This window comes from Danio aesculapii, chromosome 7, assembly GCF_903798145.1.
Source record: "Danio aesculapii chromosome 7, fDanAes4.1, whole genome shotgun sequence".
In the NCBI taxonomy this organism is placed as follows: domain Eukaryota; kingdom Metazoa; phylum Chordata; class Actinopteri; order Cypriniformes; family Danionidae; genus Danio; species Danio aesculapii.
Window position 1 is genome coordinate 53,478,200 of NC_079441.1, and position 19,325 is coordinate 53,497,524.

The following is a 19,325-nucleotide window of genomic DNA, read 5'->3' on the forward strand; positions in this document are numbered from 1 at the left end:
TTTGACATTTCCTGTGGTTTGTAATGTAATGGGCAGCACAATTGTCTTAATACCTCATGCTGTTGATGTTGCCATCCACTCTTCAGATCTCTCGCACGCCTCCATACTGAATGTAACCCCAAACCATGATTTTTCCTTCACCAAACTTGACTGATTATTGTGAAAATCTTTGGTCCATGTGGGTTCAAATAGGTCTTCTGCAGTATTTTTGATGATTGGGATGCAGTTCAACAGATGATTCATCGGAAAAATCGATCTTCTGCCACTTTTCCAAATGACCAAGTTTTATTTGTTGCTCTTACAACTGGGATCAACGACAAGACTTTTGTCAGATAGTGTACATGCATTTAGAAAACTTTGGGGAACTGTAGTTATATGGGTTTTATTTTAACAAAGGTATTGCATTACAATTCTATAAGCAATTTCAAAATGACTTCCTCTGTAGTTCTGGTGTTAAGGTTTGCTGCTTAGCAAGGTTCAGTTTCTGTACCCACTACTTGAAGATGCCACAACTTGACAGTTTTTGATATACCAAAAAAGCAAAAAAAAAAAAAGTAATTGTTGTCCATTTACGACAATTCAAATGTAGCTGTAAATGTTGTGACAAATTACTCATTTTTGCAAGCAACATAAAATTACAAATAATACTGTATATATTTCTCCTGTTCTGCTGTTCACAAAATAGGATCATTTCTAATTGAGGTTTTAGAAGCATGTTATTCAGTTTTATCAGTCCTTTTCTGTGGCAGATCAGCAACTGCTATTAAAATCAGTTGGAAAGCGTATCTGAAGGTATCCTTGACTGCACCAGGTCACCTGTTTTTCAACCAAAAACATGCAAACATGTCTGGCTGTGCAGGCCTGGTCAGCTATGAATGCTATGATCGGAGGAGCCAAGAGTAACACACTCTCACATGTACACACAAGAGTAAATGCCTGAGAAAATGTCCTGCACCCTTTGATGTTTGCAGACATTTATCACTTTTTAGACACATGCCTGAGTTCCTGTATCTCTACTTTTTTCAACGAAAGAGTAAGTCACGTAAACTCAAGTTCTCTACTGAAGATGAATGAGTCCATCATGATAATGCCGTTAATGCTCGTGTTTTTTCCCCTCTTTAACCCACTGTATAACATTATAACAGACTTACTGTATAGTCTCCTGAATGATGTTCCCTGAAAAAAAACTGCAGAATAAACAACTAAATGTAAAAGTATATGATCCCTAGCATGTCCAATTTCAATTGAAACAATTTGTCAGAAAAACTACAGCTTTCAATTTTAATTAATACTGATTTATGAGACATGTTTCATTTGCACTATGGCTAAAATAAACAAAAGTCTTTATTAAACTCTCTCTGTATCAGTTAATAAACATTCCTTTAACATTACACTATCAGGCCTGTAGCCAGCTTATTGAAAGGGGTGCTTATTTGTTTTCTGAAAAACTGAACCTTTTTGCAGTTATACACCTGATTTTTTTTATTTAATCATGAGGTATAAATATTGCATTTTAGTAACATTTTAAGAATTTTTTTTGCTGGATTAGATTGTCGGATGGTTATCATAACCACACTTTTCGATGTACCAAAAATATTTCCAACCATTTTGTAATACTGCTTACCATACTATTTTAAGTGTTTATTTACAAATGTGCATTTATGCTGAGATTATGAGCCAGATTTCTTACCCTCAAAGACCTGTTATTTTGCTTTTAAATAGTTCAGCTACATTCTGCTCATGATTCTAATTTAGTAGCACCTGTTTGAGGTTGTTAGCTGTCATAAAGACACCTGTGCACCCCAAAATCATTCAAAAGTCTAAGTAGCAACATGGGCAAAAGCAAAGAGCTATCAAAAGACACAAGAGACAAAATTGTAGACCTTCACAAAGCTGGAAAAGGCTACGGGGCAATTGCCAGGCAGCTTGGTGAAAAAAGAACAACTGTTGGAGCAATTGTCAGAAAGTGGAAGAGGCTAATGATGACTGTCAATGTCCCTCGGACTGGGGCCCCACGGAAGATCTCTCCTCGTGGGGTATCAATGATGCTAAGAATGGTCAAGAATCAGCCCAGAACTACACGAGAGGAGCTGGTCAATGCCGTGAAGAGAGCTGGGACCACCGTTTCCAAGGCTACCATCAGTAGTACATTAAGACGTCATGGCTTAAAGTCATGCATTGCAAGGAAGGTTCCCCTGCTTAAGTCAGCCCATGTCAAAGCCCGTCTGAAGTTTGCCAGGGGATGATCCAGAGGTGTCATGGAAGAAAGTCCTGTGGTCAGATGAGACCAAAGTAGTACTTTTTGGTCTTAACTCTATTCGCCGTGTTTGGAGGAAGAAGAATGATGAGTATCATCCCAATTATACCATACCTACAGTGACGCATGGGGCTGAAAGCATCATGCTCTGGGGTGTTTTCCTGCACAGGGCACAGGACGACTGCACTGTATAAAGGAGAGGATGAACGGGGCCATGTATTGTGAGATATTGGGCAAAAACCTTCTTCCCTCAGTCAGAGCATTAAAGATGGGTCGTGGCTGGGTCTTCCAACCTGACAATGACCCAAAGCACACAGCCAGGAAAACCAAGGAGTGGCTCCGTAAGAAGCATATCAAGGTTCTGGAGTGGCCTAGCCAGTCTCCAGAGCTAAATCCAATAGAAAATCTTTGGAGGGAGCTGAAACTTTGTGTTGCTCAGCGACAGTCCCGAAACCTGACAGATCTAGAGAAGTTCTGCATGGAGGAGTGGGCCAAAATCCCTCCTGCAGTGTGTGCGAACCTGGTGAAGAACTACAGGAAGCGTTTGACCTCTGTAATTATTAACAAAGGCTTCTGTACGAAATATTAAACATTTTTTACTTAAGTGATCAAATACTTATTTGACACATTAATTTACAAATAAATTGTTAAAAAATCATACAAGGTGATTTCTGGATTTTTATTTTTAGATTCTGTCTCTGAAAGTGGAAATGCACCTATGGTGAAAATTCTAGACCCCTCCATGATTTCTAAGTAGGAGATATTGAAAAATCATGGGGTGATCAAATACTTATTGACCTCACTGTATATATATATATATATATATATATATATATATATATATATATATATATATATTATGATATTCATTCTTGGGGGTGGGGGCTGGGGGATGTTTGATTCCCACCACCAATGTCAAGTGCAAACCAATGCCCTTGAGGTAAACCATAGTTAATTTTCTTATTATTAATATTACCATTTCAAGTTGTCGTTATCATGAAAACTGTAATTGTTTATCTTGGTTTTGATAACTCATTGTAAATTCTTTTACATTGTAATTAGTTCACAAAAGGCTGCAAGGTGTTAATGAGAGTTAATGAATGTCGTATTCTTTTCATTTCAAGTGTGTGCCGCATCCTTTTGTTAATTATTAAGCCAATGTGCATAATTATCAAAATTAAGATATACTTAACAGTTAAAGTCTACAAGGTTTTACTCACTTTTTTAAAGGGGACTTATTATGAAAAAATCACTTTTATAAAGGGTTCATTCATAGTTGTGTGGCAACAGTCTGTAATATAACCAGCTTCTAATATAAAAAATAATAATTAAATGTTTTTTTTATAATCACACTTCATAAAAACTGTCTGCAAAAACACTGATTGACATTCTCTCTTCGTATGTGTCATCAGAGAGAGAAAGTGCCGGCCATTAGTGACAATCACATTCCTCATTTGCGTAGGACGTTAGTCTTGTTTTTTATATTTACCACTATCCTGACACATATGCATTTGTAGCTCCGCCCTCTTTTAAAAGACTGCTGGGAACACAATCTCATTTGAATTTAAAGCGACAGTTACCAAAATGACACAACTAGGATCGAAGCCTAAAAGGGGCATTGTTTGCGGGGTATTTTTAACTGAAATTTCACATAAAGTACACACTCTAGAGGCTTATTTTACATCTTGTAAAAAGGGGCATAATAGGTTTCCATTAAGTAAAGTCAACTTGGCACCTTTAAGGTAATGCCTAGCAGGCACACAGTCTCATAAGATGTTTAGATTGTAATGTAAGGTCACCAAAATTCAAAGTCTATCCAGCGTCTAAGGACAACGTTATTTTGATGTCCAATGACGGCGTGAAATGACATTGATATTTGGTTGACGTCATATTGACATCACATATTGACGTCAAATACTGACATTTATTCATCAGGTATGACAACCAAAATCCAATGTTTGATAGATGTCATAGTGGTAACGTCCACACAATGTCAAGCTGTAACATCATTAGACTTAGATATTTGGTTGATTTTAGGTTGGACGTTGAACACTGATGTCAGCCTGACGTTGGGTTGTGACGTCAACCTGATTTTAATTTTTAAACAAAATGCAATGTCCCCATGACGTTGGGTTGACATACTGTGCCTGCTGGATGGGGTTACTCACTTGTTTAGGTTAAGTAACTGCTTTGGGTAAAATAACCAAATAACCAATGGCCTTTTTGGTTTTTGGTATATGTTTTATGTCATTATGACATGCCAATATTGTCATTTTAGATGCGATATCAGTGACAATGTCTTTATTGTGACTCCTTTTTTTTTAGGCGGATGAAACAGAAGACGATGAGGATGGAGAAGGAGAAGATGAAGGGATGTTGTCCTGTAGTGAGACTGAGGATGAGGAGAGTCCTTCCTCTAGCAGTGCGGCACAGTTGGCTGCTCGTCTGCGAGCCACAGCACAGCGCTTTCTCAGGAACATGGGCCGCATCCTGGCTGTAACACTACTAGCACTAGCTGGTAAGACAGAGAGCATCAGAAAATAACACAACATAAAAGACCACATTAAACAGCATGAAATTAAAGAAAATTAAAGTTAGTTAGTGTAAAGTTGTGAATTGTAAGATGATAAGCCCTCCTTAATTATTAGCCCCACTGTATATACTTTTTCCCAATTTCTGTTTAATGGAAAGAAGACAGTATATACTTTTTCACTAGATATTTTTCAAGATACTAGTGTTTATATTAAAGTGCAATTTATAGGCTTATCTAGGTTAATTAGGCAAGTTAGGGTAATTAGGCAAGTCGTTATATGATGATGGTTTGTTCTGTAGCCAATCCAAAAATATTGCTTAAGGGGGCTTAAATTTTTATTTATTTATTTTTTTTTATTAAAAACTGCGTTTATTTTAGCTGTTAAACAGCATTTGAGAAATATTTGAAAAAACTTCACTGGAGGGCTCATAATTTTGACTTCAACTGTACATGTGGTGATATTAACAGTCCATATCAGTTTTAAACTTGAAATCTGGTTAATTTCTTCTGAAGCGTGTTCATGATTTACAATTTTACTTTAAAATAAAGCTATAATTCAAAATAATAAAGCATTTAAAATGTTACACTTAGATAGATCTACAGTAGTGGCCGAGTGTGATGTCCTTGAGGATGTTTGCACAATAAATGCTTTTAAATATGCTATATATTTGTTTATGTGGACACTTGTTACAATTATTACAGTTTTCATTGAGTAGTAACAGTAAGTGGTTTAGAATCCAGAAGTGTTCTGGTTCCAGATTCCAGCTGTTTTCTAAGTGATGGTTTTTGAGGGAGTGCCAGACTGTGTACTAGTCTCTGCAAGTATAAACAAAGAAAACTACTGCAAATTACTGCCTATTCTGTGCCATTTTACTGAATGAGTTTTGTGTTTACAGTGAAATTTCAGGAATGAAAAGGTGCACTTTAGATGCCCGAATAATACACTCAATAAACCTAAGAAGAAGAAAAAATTCAATTAATAAGAAATTACAAAAAGTTTCAGTTTTCACAGTAATACCGTGGAAAACTGCATTTTGGTTCCATAAAGAACCTTTCAGCAAAACCATTTTCCCTCTCTCTTTTGTCAAAAAGTATTTTTTATTTGGTATGAGTATCATTTTATTAATCCAAAGAATCTTTTTCCATAATAAAGTACTTTAAATTTTTATTAAAAATTGAAATACAAATTTATGCAATTGAAAATATTCCATCAAAATGAAAAGTTCTTCATTGAACCACATAGACCAAACAAATAAATGAAGATAAAATAAATGATTAATCATTTGTAATTAGTTCCAACTTATTTTATGTACATTAAGCTTCACTTATTCCAAAAATATTTTGTTTATTAGTCTAGTCATATTCAACTTTAGGCATTAAAAATTTTTAAATAAGCCTTCATTTGATGTTTTTGCAGACCTAATAGATTGTGTAATTCTAACTAAACCCAAGCATATTAGTTCAGCTTAGATCCATTACCATTTCCTTTGACAACTGATTTTATATAGTCCAACAATTAAGTTTTTTTCTGTTGACTTCACTTAACGGGAAGTTTTTTGCACAGTATACCTTACTGGTGGAGCTGAGTTAACTTGATAGTTTTCAGTTGACTTTACTTAATAGAAAGCTTTTTTGTATACCTAAGTTTTTTTGTAGACCAAAAATCTGAAATAATATGACTATTTTGATGGTCCCTTTTAGACATTCAGATAATTATAAATAACTTTACAACAACATGCAAATTACCTCTCTTTAAAAATGTTAATGGAGTTTTGATATACTGTTAGGGTTAGCTAAAGAAGTTGCTTGCATTACATTTTACATTAACATTTAGTCATTTAGCAGACGCTTTTGTCCAAAGCGACTTGCAGTTGGGGAGGTATTCAGCAACTCAACAAGAAGAGGGAATACAAGATGTGCTAGTTATTCAAAGTAACTTGTTTGTGCTCAGAAAAAGTTATATCTAGAGTTCTTTTGTTTTTGTTTTTTGATAGAGAGAGAAGGAGAGAGAAAGAAAGTACTTCTGTAGGTGGTTTTTGGTATTATTCACTGGCGGTTCAGTTGTTGTCAGAACAGATGGGTTTTTAGTTGTCTTTTGAAGCATATCAGTGTATCCGTAGTCTGAGTAGGAATGGGAAGATCAATCCACCAGCGAGGAACATTGAATCAAATGGTTTTGGAAAGTGACTTATAGCCTCTCTGCGATGGCACCAGAGGGGATGTAGACCTTCAGGAGCAGGTGGAGGTAAGAGGGTGCAGTGCCAGTGGCTGTCCTCTAAGCAAGCATCAGTGATTTTAACTTGATCCAAGCTTCAGCCGGTGACCAATGCAGAGAGATAAACAGAGTTGTAATATGGTCTTTTGCTCATTGAAGACTAGATGAGCTGCAGCTTTCTGGATCATTTGTAGAGGCTTGAGAGTGCAGGATAAGAGACCAGCCAGAAGAGCATTGCAGTATTCCAGCCTTGAAATGAGCTTGGACAAAAAGTTGAGCATCATGATCTGTTAAGAAGGGTCTGATTTTTCGCAAATCTGCAAGTTTGAGCTGTGTTTAGCAGTGTCCTCTTTGAAGGACAACTGATCATCCAGGATCACTCCAAATTTCCTTACTGAACTACTTGGGGTAATTGTGGATGATCCCAACTGAATTTGGAAGTCATGTTGTATGTGTGATGTTGCAGGGAAGACAAAAGGTTTTTGCCAGGTTAAACAGTAGGTGACGGTTATTAATCCCCTAGCTGAGATATCCTCCAAACTTGCAAGGTTACTTAAACAGAATTTGTCTAATGGGCATCATCAAAAAAAAAATCATAAACGATACAAACCAATAATTTAATATAATGACTGACAATTGGCAATTGATTTGCAATGTTACTTATCTTCAACAGTGACCATCAAATGATATAAAAAGCAGATATTAGCTGAATAATGGCTAGTAGTTGCAGAATTCCTTATCAACAGAATGTCTAAATGTACAGGGTTTCCGCGGGGTCTGAAAGTCTTAAAAAGTCTAAAATTTAAAAAATCGAAATTTTAGGCCTTAAAAAGCCTTCAATTCGCTGTTCTAGGTCTTAAAAAATTTTGCACAGGTCTTATTTTTCCAATGTCTATGTAGTGCTACAGCTAATGCTCATTTAAATTATTTTTTTGTTGTTGTTGCTTGGTTTTCGTGGTGTTGTAGTTCTTTATTTCACTAGTGCAATTGTAATTTGCGGCATTACAACTCCAAATGAGACCAACAATCAGCTTTCTGTCATTGAACTCATTGCGCACGGCGAATGTGACATCATCGCTGTGTTTGTGGAGGTTCGCTTTGGGTGCACGCGATATGATTCGGCTGGCGGAGCTCAGGAAATGTTTTGAAACTCGGGTGAACAGTTTGCGTGGCACCGCATTTGATTTGAGTTGAATATGAAACACTTTGAAGTTTTGTCTGAGACTGGTAGGACTATACAGACATCTTTATGATCTGTCCATGCGTTATCATAGGGAGAACCTGATGACCAATAATTCTTTGCTAGAAATTGCAACAGCCGTGGGAAAGGAGGAGGAGGAGGAGTTTTTGTAAAATAGTTTTTGTTTTTTGTAAAAGTTTGGAAAAACCTGAGGGATACGTTTGTTAAACAAAACCAAAAAAAAGAGGCCACACAAAAGTGGAGACCCAGGTAGTTTTAATATTATAAAATATGTTTTTCCACCATTCACAGGTTTTACACTGATGTATATATTACAATTTTGAATTTAAAACAATTTAATAGTTTCACAACTAAAATTAAAGACAAAATATGTCTTTGATAACTGGAAAGGAGTATATGAACCTATCAGTTTACAATATATTGATGCCCAATTTCTAGGCCTTATTGGTGATAATGGTCTGGAATGTTGGACCATTATTGCCTTTTTAGCTTATAAGTATAGGACAGAAACTAGCCAGACAGTAATGTGTGAATTGTTGAGTGTGCAAAAAAAAAAAATCTGTATTTTTAGTAAGTGTACTTTTTTTGCATTTATTCTTGCCAGAATAAAAAATATAATTGTAGAGCAACCCATGTTCTGTTGCCATTAATATTTAACTTTAATAGGTAGAACTGTCCGAGATATGTACAAAAGCAAGTGATGAATCAAAGTTTGATTTAAAAAATCTTGAATGGTTATAAAACTTATATAATCATTATAATAAATTATAAAAATAATAAAAAACAATTCGTTTAAAAATCTTCAATGATATTACTGATATCACTTAGTTCCGGAAACGTTTTACATCTTTGTTTATACGTCTGATTTTTACTGTCTGTTTCTTTTGACTGCCCCCTGTCATCTCAATGGCGAACGCATCAAGTTTAAAAGGCTCGTCCATTTCGTGAGGTGCGTGATGTGGCGCCAGGCAAAAGAATAAATCAGCCTTAAGATGTTGGTTTGTTTGTTTTAGCTGTAGTTCAAATGTGCATCTAACCTGTCTTTAGTAATGTTCAATTTGAATACATTTATTTTACCACTAATTTTGTGATTTTGCATTTTCTCATGTGTATGCGTGTTTTTGATATTGTGATATAGGTCTTAAATTTAATGCTCAAAGGCCTTAAAAAATCTTAAATTTGACATTATGGTATCTGCAGAAACCCTGATGTAATTTTAGAGCTAAGCATGAAGAGATGTCAGGCTTTCAGAACTAGGAGCATGTGGTGTTCATCTTGTGTAGCGATTTTGTCAGTGTGTATGTGAATTGGCTTTGAATTAGTGTTTTTCTGTTTCCAGGAATCACTTTACCTTCTGCGTTCTCTGCCTTCTACTTCCTCCTCTTCATCGGAGTGTGCACATGGTGGGCTTGTCACTTTCCCATCAGCCATCTGGGCTTCAATGCCCTGTGCGTGATGGTGGCCTTTTTCACTGGTGGACACCTGGTGTGTCTTTACCTGTATCAGAGTTCATTCGCACAGGCCATGTTCTCTCCAGCGGGCCTGTGGGCCAGGTAATGCTCTTCATCTGCTCTGTTTTTTTTATTTTATGTTCCTTTAATTTCAGTATGTTTTTAGCTTTTAGCTTAATAGCTGCTAGCATCATTTCACTTCCCTGTTTTTGTTGGATTACTCTGATTTGGCGAAGTAGCATGTACACCACAACAATTCTCTATATCAAACAGACTGGATATTGTGGTTTTAAAAAGTATGACAATTTTCTGGATCAACATCCTTTGTTTAGGTGACAACTGCTATATTAAACAATATTGTTAAAATTAGGATAAAGCACAAGGCTGGGTTTGAAACCATCATGTTTATGCTAAGGGATGGTGTTAGGGTAATGTTGGCAGAAATCATGTTCCAGGACCAACAAAAGAATGTTGATTCAGGAACACTTCCTACTTGCCAAAATCACTGTGACTATTGTTGGTAGTTCAATTAAGGTGGCTGCATTATGGTAAGAAATACAGTAAAAGCAGTAATATTGCAAATATGTGTATTCAGAAAGACTATATTGCCAAATGTTTTGGGAGATCTGTCTTAACATCGCCACAGCCATATCACCCTGCAGCCAAAGACGGGTTACTCACTGAAGCTAAGCAGGGCTGAGCCTGGTCAGTACCTGGATGGGAGACCACATGGGAAAAACAAGGTTGCTTTTGAAAGTGGTGTTAGAGTGGTGTTGTGAAGAGACCCCCTTATGATTGTGAAGCGCTTTGGATGTATGGCCATACACATGAAATGCGCTATATAAATATACATTACATTACATTAAATGCAGTAAAACTTTAATGATATCCCAATCTTAATCTGTAGGGTTTAATGTGGAGTCTCCTGGGAAGGCTTTCAACAAGCTTTTGATGTTTGTTTTGGAATTTTTGACCATTATTCTAGAAGTGCATTTGTGAAGTCAGGCACTGACGTTGGATAAGTTTTTCACTCTAATTCATAACAAAGATGTTCTGTCAGGTTGAGGTCAGGTCTCTGTGCAGACCAGTCAAGTTCCACCACACCAAACTTGCTTGTGTCTGTTTTTATGAAGCTTGCTTTGTTTACTGGTCTGGAGTCATGTTGAAACAGGAAAGGAGCATCTGCAAACTGTTCTCACAAAGTGGGAGCATGGAATTGTCCCAAATGTCTTGGTTTGCTAAGAGGTTTTTTCACTGGACCTACAGTAAGGGGCTGATCCAAAACCATAATCTCGCTCAATCAAAATTTAGACTTGGCACCGTACAGATTTGCACATTCTATTCTTCTGGCATCTTCCAAACCCAGAGTCGTCCATTGGATTGGCAGACAGAAAAACATTATTCATCACTCCAGAGAATATGGGCCCTATCATACACCCAGTGCAATAAGGCGCAAGACGTGTTTGGTGCGATTTGTTGCTATTTTTAGACCAGTGCAACCCTAATTTTCATGTTTTGAGCCACGTTGATTGAGCTACTTTGTGGACTCATGGGTGTTTCGGTCTAAAAAGGAGGTGTGTTAAGACACATTGTTGGAGTGTTGCTATTTTGAAGAACTGAAATAGACCGCGCCATTGAAGAATAGGATGAGTGTTTGGATATAAAGATTGGATCAAAGATTTTTGACCACACTTCGTTATTATTGTTCATTTATTTGTTTGCTGGAAATTAGAACTGAATTTAGAAATAGTTTTGAACCTCATCTTTGAGTTTAACAAACAAAATAAACATGTAGGCTAAAGGATTTCTTCAGTGGAGTGCGTACAACACTGTTTCCTTATCCATGAAAGTAAAGGAGTAAAATTAATGAGAAAGTAAAGAGGCTGAAGGATCGTTCTTTATCCTCATGCTGCAGATGGTCTGTTTAGCTCTTTTCTCGCAAGTGAAGCATTCGGTTTTTCCTCTTACAAAGTCTGCCATGTAAATAGCGAACATACCGTGGCGCGACACACCTGACACTTAAAGGGAATGTGAGATAAGACCCTGATCTGTTTAATACACTTTATGCTCAAAACACACCCATAACTCATTAAGAGAATAAGCACAACCCTGTTAGACCATGAGCTACAGCGCAAAGCGTATTTTTCCATCCTTAAATTAGCAAAAGTGGATTCGGACACACCCTTAATACTTTTGCGACCTGCACTTTAGACTTTATATCAATGCTGAAATGATATGTTGTGCAGCCCTAGTATATATAATATAATAAACCTATAGAGATCTAGGATCCAGTGTCCCAAATTTCCAGAATCATTCTAATATGAGAATTAGATGCTGGATATAACCATGATATGTATGTAAGGTGTGTATGGAATGTATCCATGTATTCATGTATGTATGCATATGTGTTTATGTATGTGTGCATATGTTAACATCATATAAATACATACATTTCTTTCGTTTTTACAAAATGGGAAATTCCACATTGCACTTCTGTGGTTTGTTCAGAGCTGTTAATGATCAGTCTGGCATGCTCAGCCTCTGTGGTTGTGTGAGGGTTGTGTTGTGGCAGGGTGTGATGTAAATGTGAGAGGCATTGCTGGATTAAAATAGCACCTCGGGCTGGGGAGGTGAAGGTGGTGTATCCTGCCAACCTTACATAACCCACTGAAAAGCAATACTGAGATTCAAGCCTTCGATATGTCCTGAAGATTGATACCCACACATCTTCACTCACCGGCTTGTCAAGGTTGCCTCTGTGCAGTATTTTTTCCCTGACCCATAAATCTCTGCTGACCTCTGTGCTCTCGCAGATAACTGTCACAGCTGTCACAGTCAGATAAAACAAAATGTGGCTATAGATTATCATCCAGGACATCTCAGAGAACAAATAATGCACAATGCTGCCAGATCGAGATCTTTAGTGTTGTTTAATAAAGCAGCACACTTCAGTTTAACCCTTGTGCACTGTTCAAATTTACTACCCTTTTGTTATGTTAGGGATAAAAACATCCACTGAATTAAACTGCTGTAAAAATGCATCTGATGAATATTTTAGTTTTTTATTACATTTACATTTAGTCATTTAGCAGACGCTTTTATCCAAAGCGACTTACAATGAGGACAAGGAAGCAATTTACACAACTATAAGAGCAGCAGTGAACAAGTGCTATAGACAAGTTTCAGGTGTGTAAAGTCTAAGAAGCTAAGCATTAGCAAATTTTTTTTTTTTTTTTTTTTTTGAGAGAGAGAGAGAGTACAGTTAGTGGTATAGCCAGAGAGGCAGTTAAGATTAGGAAGGAAAGTGGAAACCAAACAGTTGAGTTTTTAGTCGTTTCTTGAAGACAGCAAGTGACTCTGCTGTTCTGATGTAGTTAGGGAGTTCATTCTACCAACTGGGCAGATTGAATGTGAGAGTTCGGGAAAGTGATTTCTTCCCTCTTCGGGATGGAACAACAAGGCGACGTTCATTCACAGAACGCAAGTTTCTGGAGGGCACATACATCTGCAGAAGTGAGAGCAGATACGAAGGAGCAAAGCCAGAGGTCGCTTTGTAAGCAAACATCAGAGCTTTGAATTTGATGCGAGCAGCAACTGGCAGCCAGTGCAAACGGGTGAGTACGGAGTGACATGTGCTCTTTTGGGTTCATCAAACACCACTCGTGCTGCTGCGTTCTGAAGCAGCTGAAGAGGTTTGATAGAACTAGCTGGTAGCCCGGCTAGTAGAGAGTTGCAATAGTCCAGTTTGGAGAGAACAAGAGCTTGAACAATGAGTTGAGCTGTATGTTCAGATAGGAAGGGTCGGACCTTTTATTTTATATATTATTTTGAATAAATCTGTTAATCAACCTCAGTTCTGATCAAAACTGCTAAATAGTTTAGAAAATTACAGGATTTTAACTCTTTAATTGCCATTTTCACAAATGATGTCACTGATTTGGTGAAAAAAAAAACACAAAATGACGTATTTTCAATATATAAAGTAGCTGTGGACTGGATTTCTTTACCTTTATCACGGTCTTGGACAAGTGAACAACATTGGCTTTAATGCATTGTTAGATTTTCATTTATTCCTCCTAATTTGCTGTTGGTGGCTGTTTGTGTTTCAATTATAATCATATTTGATGGTGTATAAATACACAGTCTTTGTGTTTGTTTGCTCAATTAATTCTGAGAGCTGAGATGCATATTTTGATTTTCTCTGACACATCAATGTAAGTGTGCAAAGGTCAATCTCATACACTAACAGACACACATACACACACTTTAATTTGCTGTTACTCTCCTTATAAAATCCTGTTTTTTTGCAGAGTTCTATCTAAAGTTTTAATGGTGCCAACAGATGATCAGCAGTAAAAATTACAAATTTTACCTCTTTCCAACAAGGAAAACCAGCAACAATCAAAATGCATGATTATATGGTGTCATGGTTTTGTAATGAAAAAAATGTGGCTATAATGGGAGGCAAAAACTGCCACCAACAGTAAATTATGGAGAAAAAATTTAAATCATTAAAAAACAATGTATCAAAGCCAATGTTGTCCCAGACTTTGATAAAAGATTAAAAAAAAAATGCAGTCCACAATTACTTTTCATTTTGAAAATACGTCACAGTAAAATCATTTATGAATTTGGCAATTAAAGAGTTAAAATACTGTAATTTTTTAAAGCAATTTAGTCGTTTTAATCAGGACTGAGGTTGATTAACTGATTTATGCAAAAATAATAAAGAAAATATAATTAAATTAAATAATCAGCTTTTTACAGAAGTTTAATCTAGTGGATGTTTTCATCCCGGACATAACAAAATGGTAGTAAATTTGCCCAGTGTGTATCACTGAGTTCTTTAACAATTTTCAGTGCATTTACTCAAAATATGTGTCAATAAGATTTTTAAATCTTATTGACACATAAAGTCACCAAAAATCCTTCTGCTAGCTGAAACACAGGAAAAGATATGGCCAAATTAAGACACAAAATCACCCCAGAGTCGATGAAAACTTCCCCAACAGTACATAAGGTATACAGCAGGTGTATGATGCACATTTTGGCCATCCTCATATTAATCTTGAGCACATATTTAGTAATCTGTGTTATTCACCACAGATACACACTGTTTAAGTAACTGTAAAGTAAAAGCAGACTCTTTGTGTTTATTTATAAACTAATTTCAAGAAGATCACCTGCTTCTGATTGAACACAGCTGGTCATGCATTAGCCAATTCATTATTCACCAATCACAATTCCTTAGTCACTATAAATACCCTAAGTTCCATATCACAGCCATCCCGCCTCCTTTCTTAGGCGGGTGACACGGTGGCCCAGTGGTTAGCACTGTTGCCTCACAGAAAGAACATCACTAGTTTTAGTCCTTTCCAAGCCAGCCGACGTGTCTGTGTGGAGTTTACATGTTCTCCCCATGCTCATGTGGGTTTCCCTCAGGCCCCCCGGTTTCCTCCCACCATCCAAAAACACACAACTTAAGTCAATTGACTAAATTCAAATCGCCATCATAGATGCGCTCTTAGTAAGTAGTTATACTCATAAGTAAGATCTTATGAGATCAGGGCTCTCTCATTTATCAGCCTAAGTGTAGTCTCTTGAATATGTATTTTGGGAGAAGTGGATAAATGTACGTATTATAAATTCAGCAGCTCTTTTATCGCCACTGCAGTTTCGGAGGCTGTGGGTCTCATTATAAACCAGATGTGTCACCATGGAAATATAAAATATGCATTCTATAATGGACACGTTAAAAATCTCATGAATAGGGGTCAGCTGATGTATTAATAACCTACTGTTGGTGTGAAAGGGGTAAATTAACTATCTCGGAATAAGATCAACTTCCTTTTACATCCAAAAATACATTTCTATGGTGTCATTCATCTGCAAATATTGTGCAGTGCAGGCCATATAAGGAGTTCCACGCTTAATGACACGAACTAGAGCAATGTTTGGGGAAAAAAAACTTTCCAAAAGCTAGACTACCAACTTGAAAGTATGATTTTTGACCAGAAAAACAAAATTTTAGCATTTGGTCTATGATCTACATGAGAAAGCAACTCTGTAACACTAAGTAAATCTGAATGCAGAAAAGTTGTGAAATTTTATACAAATTTCCAAACTTTAGCCTAGCTCACACCACATCACATGAAAAGAGTGTCTTATGATCACTAATGAATCACTTAAGTCATAAGTTATGTCATAAGTAGTCACATAATCTATCAGAAATCATTCATTCATTCATTTTCTTTTCGGCTTAGTCCCTTTATTAATCTGGGGTCGCCACAGCGGAATTAACCGCCAACTTATCCAGCATTTGTTTTATGTAGCTTTTGCCCTTCCAGCCACAACCCATGCACACTCATTCATACACATACACACACTATGGACAATTTAACCTACCCAATTCACCTGTACCGCATGGCTTTCAACTGGTGGGGAAACCGGAGCACCCGGAGGAAACCCACGCGAACGCAGGGAGAACATGCAAACTCCACACAGAAACGCCAACTGACCCAGCCGAGGCTCGAACCAGCGACCTTCTTGCTTTGAGGCGACAGCACTACCTACTGCGCCACTGCGTCGCCCTATCAAAAATCATTATACGGTAGTTCGTTCAGTTAGTGGAGGTCAATTACTGTATTATTATTAACTTTTTCTGCTTAATATTTAAATCTTGCATTTTTTACATGTTTTCACTGTCACCTTTCATCATAATGGCTGTATCATTTTCAAGTCCCTTTAAGGCAAGTCATTTCACTCTGCGGCCATCTTTGGAACGCCTCTCAGGGAGTACGCTCGCGCATTCTGTTTGAATGGGGAAACATAAAATTCTCCAAAACTACTTGCCAAGCTCACGATTACATTACATGTTACGAATGACCAATAAAATGAACAACAACTGTCTACTTAGTTTCATTTCTAAATGTTCAGATCACACAAAATCTGCAGAAACTCACTGGTCTCAGCCCCAGAGTTGTCATTCTATAGCGATCACTGATTGGCTTCTGTACTAGAAGGCGGGCTTTATTCGCCATATAGCAATTGCTGATTGGCTCCTGTACTAGAAGGCGGGGCTTCAATCACCATCATGACAGTTACACTTTTCCCCCTTCAAAATTATACGAGTGACATGTCTTGTGTATTCTATAGTCTTTGTTTATAATAAGCTAAATCAACACAATTCTTGAGTTTTTTAACCTAATAGTACCTAGTAACTTAATAGTAAATATTAACCTAATTGTTTTATATTCAATCAACTTAAATTTGCAAAAGCAATTATGTTAACTTACTCGATTTGTCTTAGCATTTTTAACAGTGATCTAAATAAGCAGAACATTTTATTTTGACATGGATGATAAGAATATGAATATAATATAGATATTTTTGTGCGCCAAATCACCATATCAGCATTGATATCACATAATTAAATGTAGTTTAAAAAATATTCATATGAAAACAACTCTCCTGTGTTATTCTATGGAGAATTTTCTAATGTATAAAAACAAGGTCTGTTGTAAACATATCTAGTATACTAGATACTTAATTTGTCTAGATATGTCTATAAATGAAACAAAACTGCAAAAGACATACTTCTTTTCTTGTTAATTCACATTTGCTATTTAGGTGTGTCTATGTATATTGCAGAGCGACATGTTTAAGAACAGGCAAGTTTTATTTACCACAGACATTATTTTACTCAAACAATAGGACAAAAAAAATCCATTCCCAACAAACAAGCAATTATTTTTTAGCTAATTTGCAGCTAATTGCGCGTGACTGTTTTGATGTTGAAAATAGACATCATAATTCTCATATGATTCTGAATATACAACTAAACAATGTAACTAACTTTTGAAGGCTCTGTATGTACGTTTTTGATTCTTGTAAAGCATAAAAATACCATAATATGTTTGCAGATATTTAAGAAACATGCTAAGTAAACATTCTTCTTTATCTAAAAAACAATGCTGAAATCAGATATTCTGCTTTGAAAATATGCATTGCATGCCGGAACTGCTGTCTTTTTAAGTTGCACATGAGGTTATTAATTAGCAAATAATATAGATATTGCGAATGTAAACAGTAGATGAGCGGGTTACATTGTAACCCCGTGTCCTAACAACACACTATGTGATGAGATTTGTGGTGATATGCAATTTGGCAGTTTGCTCCAGACGAAACGCGACAGAAACATTTCAATACAGCCATTCAGAAGCACAGAATAGTGCACTCACTGCACTCCAACAAATGCTAAGGTTTATAATCTAATGAATACATATTAAACCTCTTTAACATTATTAAATGTAGATCCTGAATCACTGATATGTGTTGGTTTGCCCTGAGTCACAATTCTAAAGTTCAATTTCAACATTTTATTTTAATTTTAATATCTGAGGTAAACTATATGCTGCTGCTTTCAGTGGTATGGCAATAAGTGTCATGTGAATTGGTATTCAAACTCTAAATAAAGCACATGAGGTGTACCTGAGGTGGGCATTGTCAGTTTTTACCTGTTGTTCAGCTGCAAGAAATAGAAGTTGTTTCTAATATATTAATTTCAGATGTTGGTTAGAACAAAAACTCATTTTAAGACGGAAAATATACATTCTATCGCGTGCCGTTGCTTTTATTTACAACACAACTTAAATCAGCCTTAAATCAGCTTAGATCAGGGGTGTCCAAACTCTGTTCTGGAGGGCCGGTGTCCTGCTGAGTTTAGCTCCAACTTGCTTTAACACACCTGCCAGGATGTTTCTAGTATATCTAGTAACAGCTTGATTATCTGGTTCAGGTGGGTTTGATTAGGGTTGGAGCTAAACTCTCCAGGACACCGGCCCTCCAGGACCGAGTTAGGACACCCCTGGCTTAGATAGTCAAGGATACTCCTGTTGATGTCATCAATCTGCCAACCTGCACTTGTGTGTTTTTTAAACCAGGTGTACAATGCCTAGTTTACCCACTGGGTGTCAAACTTACATACTGCACATTTAGTAAATATGAAATAATTCAAATTAATGTATTTTTTTAAGCTTCATATGAATGAAAGATTCAGCAACTCATGAAGACTTCACTCATTTCATTGCTGGATGAATTAGCATTTTTGAATGGATCACTTGAATAAATGTCTCAGTGAAAAATACATTTTTAACAGTTGGTTTTAGCCACCTATTAAAGTGACGGTGTAAAAAACAACTTTCTTACTACGCCCACTCTTGAGTTTCCCCGGCTCAGGTGCTGATGAGACTGTGGTCTTCACCCCATGTGGGGAAGCAATATTTGTCTCATTAGTTTTAGCCCTTTAGGCAAATGTCTCAATTAAGTTTCGCTGTTTTAAGGTGAGTTTACTCATTTTGAACCTTGTTTTTAACAATTTTTAGTGTGCAAAAAAACACCAGCAAAACTAAAGCCAACAGATTTCTTTAACCAACTCCCATCATTCAAGTACATACTTTAAAACACACAAACGCACTCTTTATTTATTCTCATTCTTTCTTGCTTTATCAATATATTGCAGTGTATACTGTTTAATAATCAATTTAACTTATGTAAAAAATAAATAAATAAATAAATAAATAAATAAATACAAAAAAATGGCATTAATTTTCTCCTTCTCGTGGTAGCACACAATGTGTACAGCCATATGGCTGCAGGCACCACTGCTC

General features: G+C 36.4%; 1 protein-coding gene across 1 annotated transcript in view; it reads left to right on the forward strand.

The window, feature by feature from the left end:
- piezo1 (piezo-type mechanosensitive ion channel component 1) overlaps positions 1-19,325 on the forward strand; it is a 242,731-nt gene that overhangs the window by 136,196 nt on the left and 87,210 nt on the right. The window contains exons 6-7 of the mRNA XM_056462167.1: positions 4,583-4,775; positions 9,546-9,759. Coding sequence (XP_056318142.1) covers positions 4,583-4,775; positions 9,546-9,759 — 407 coding nt within the window. The remainder of the gene's footprint in view (positions 1-4,582; positions 4,776-9,545; positions 9,760-19,325) is intronic.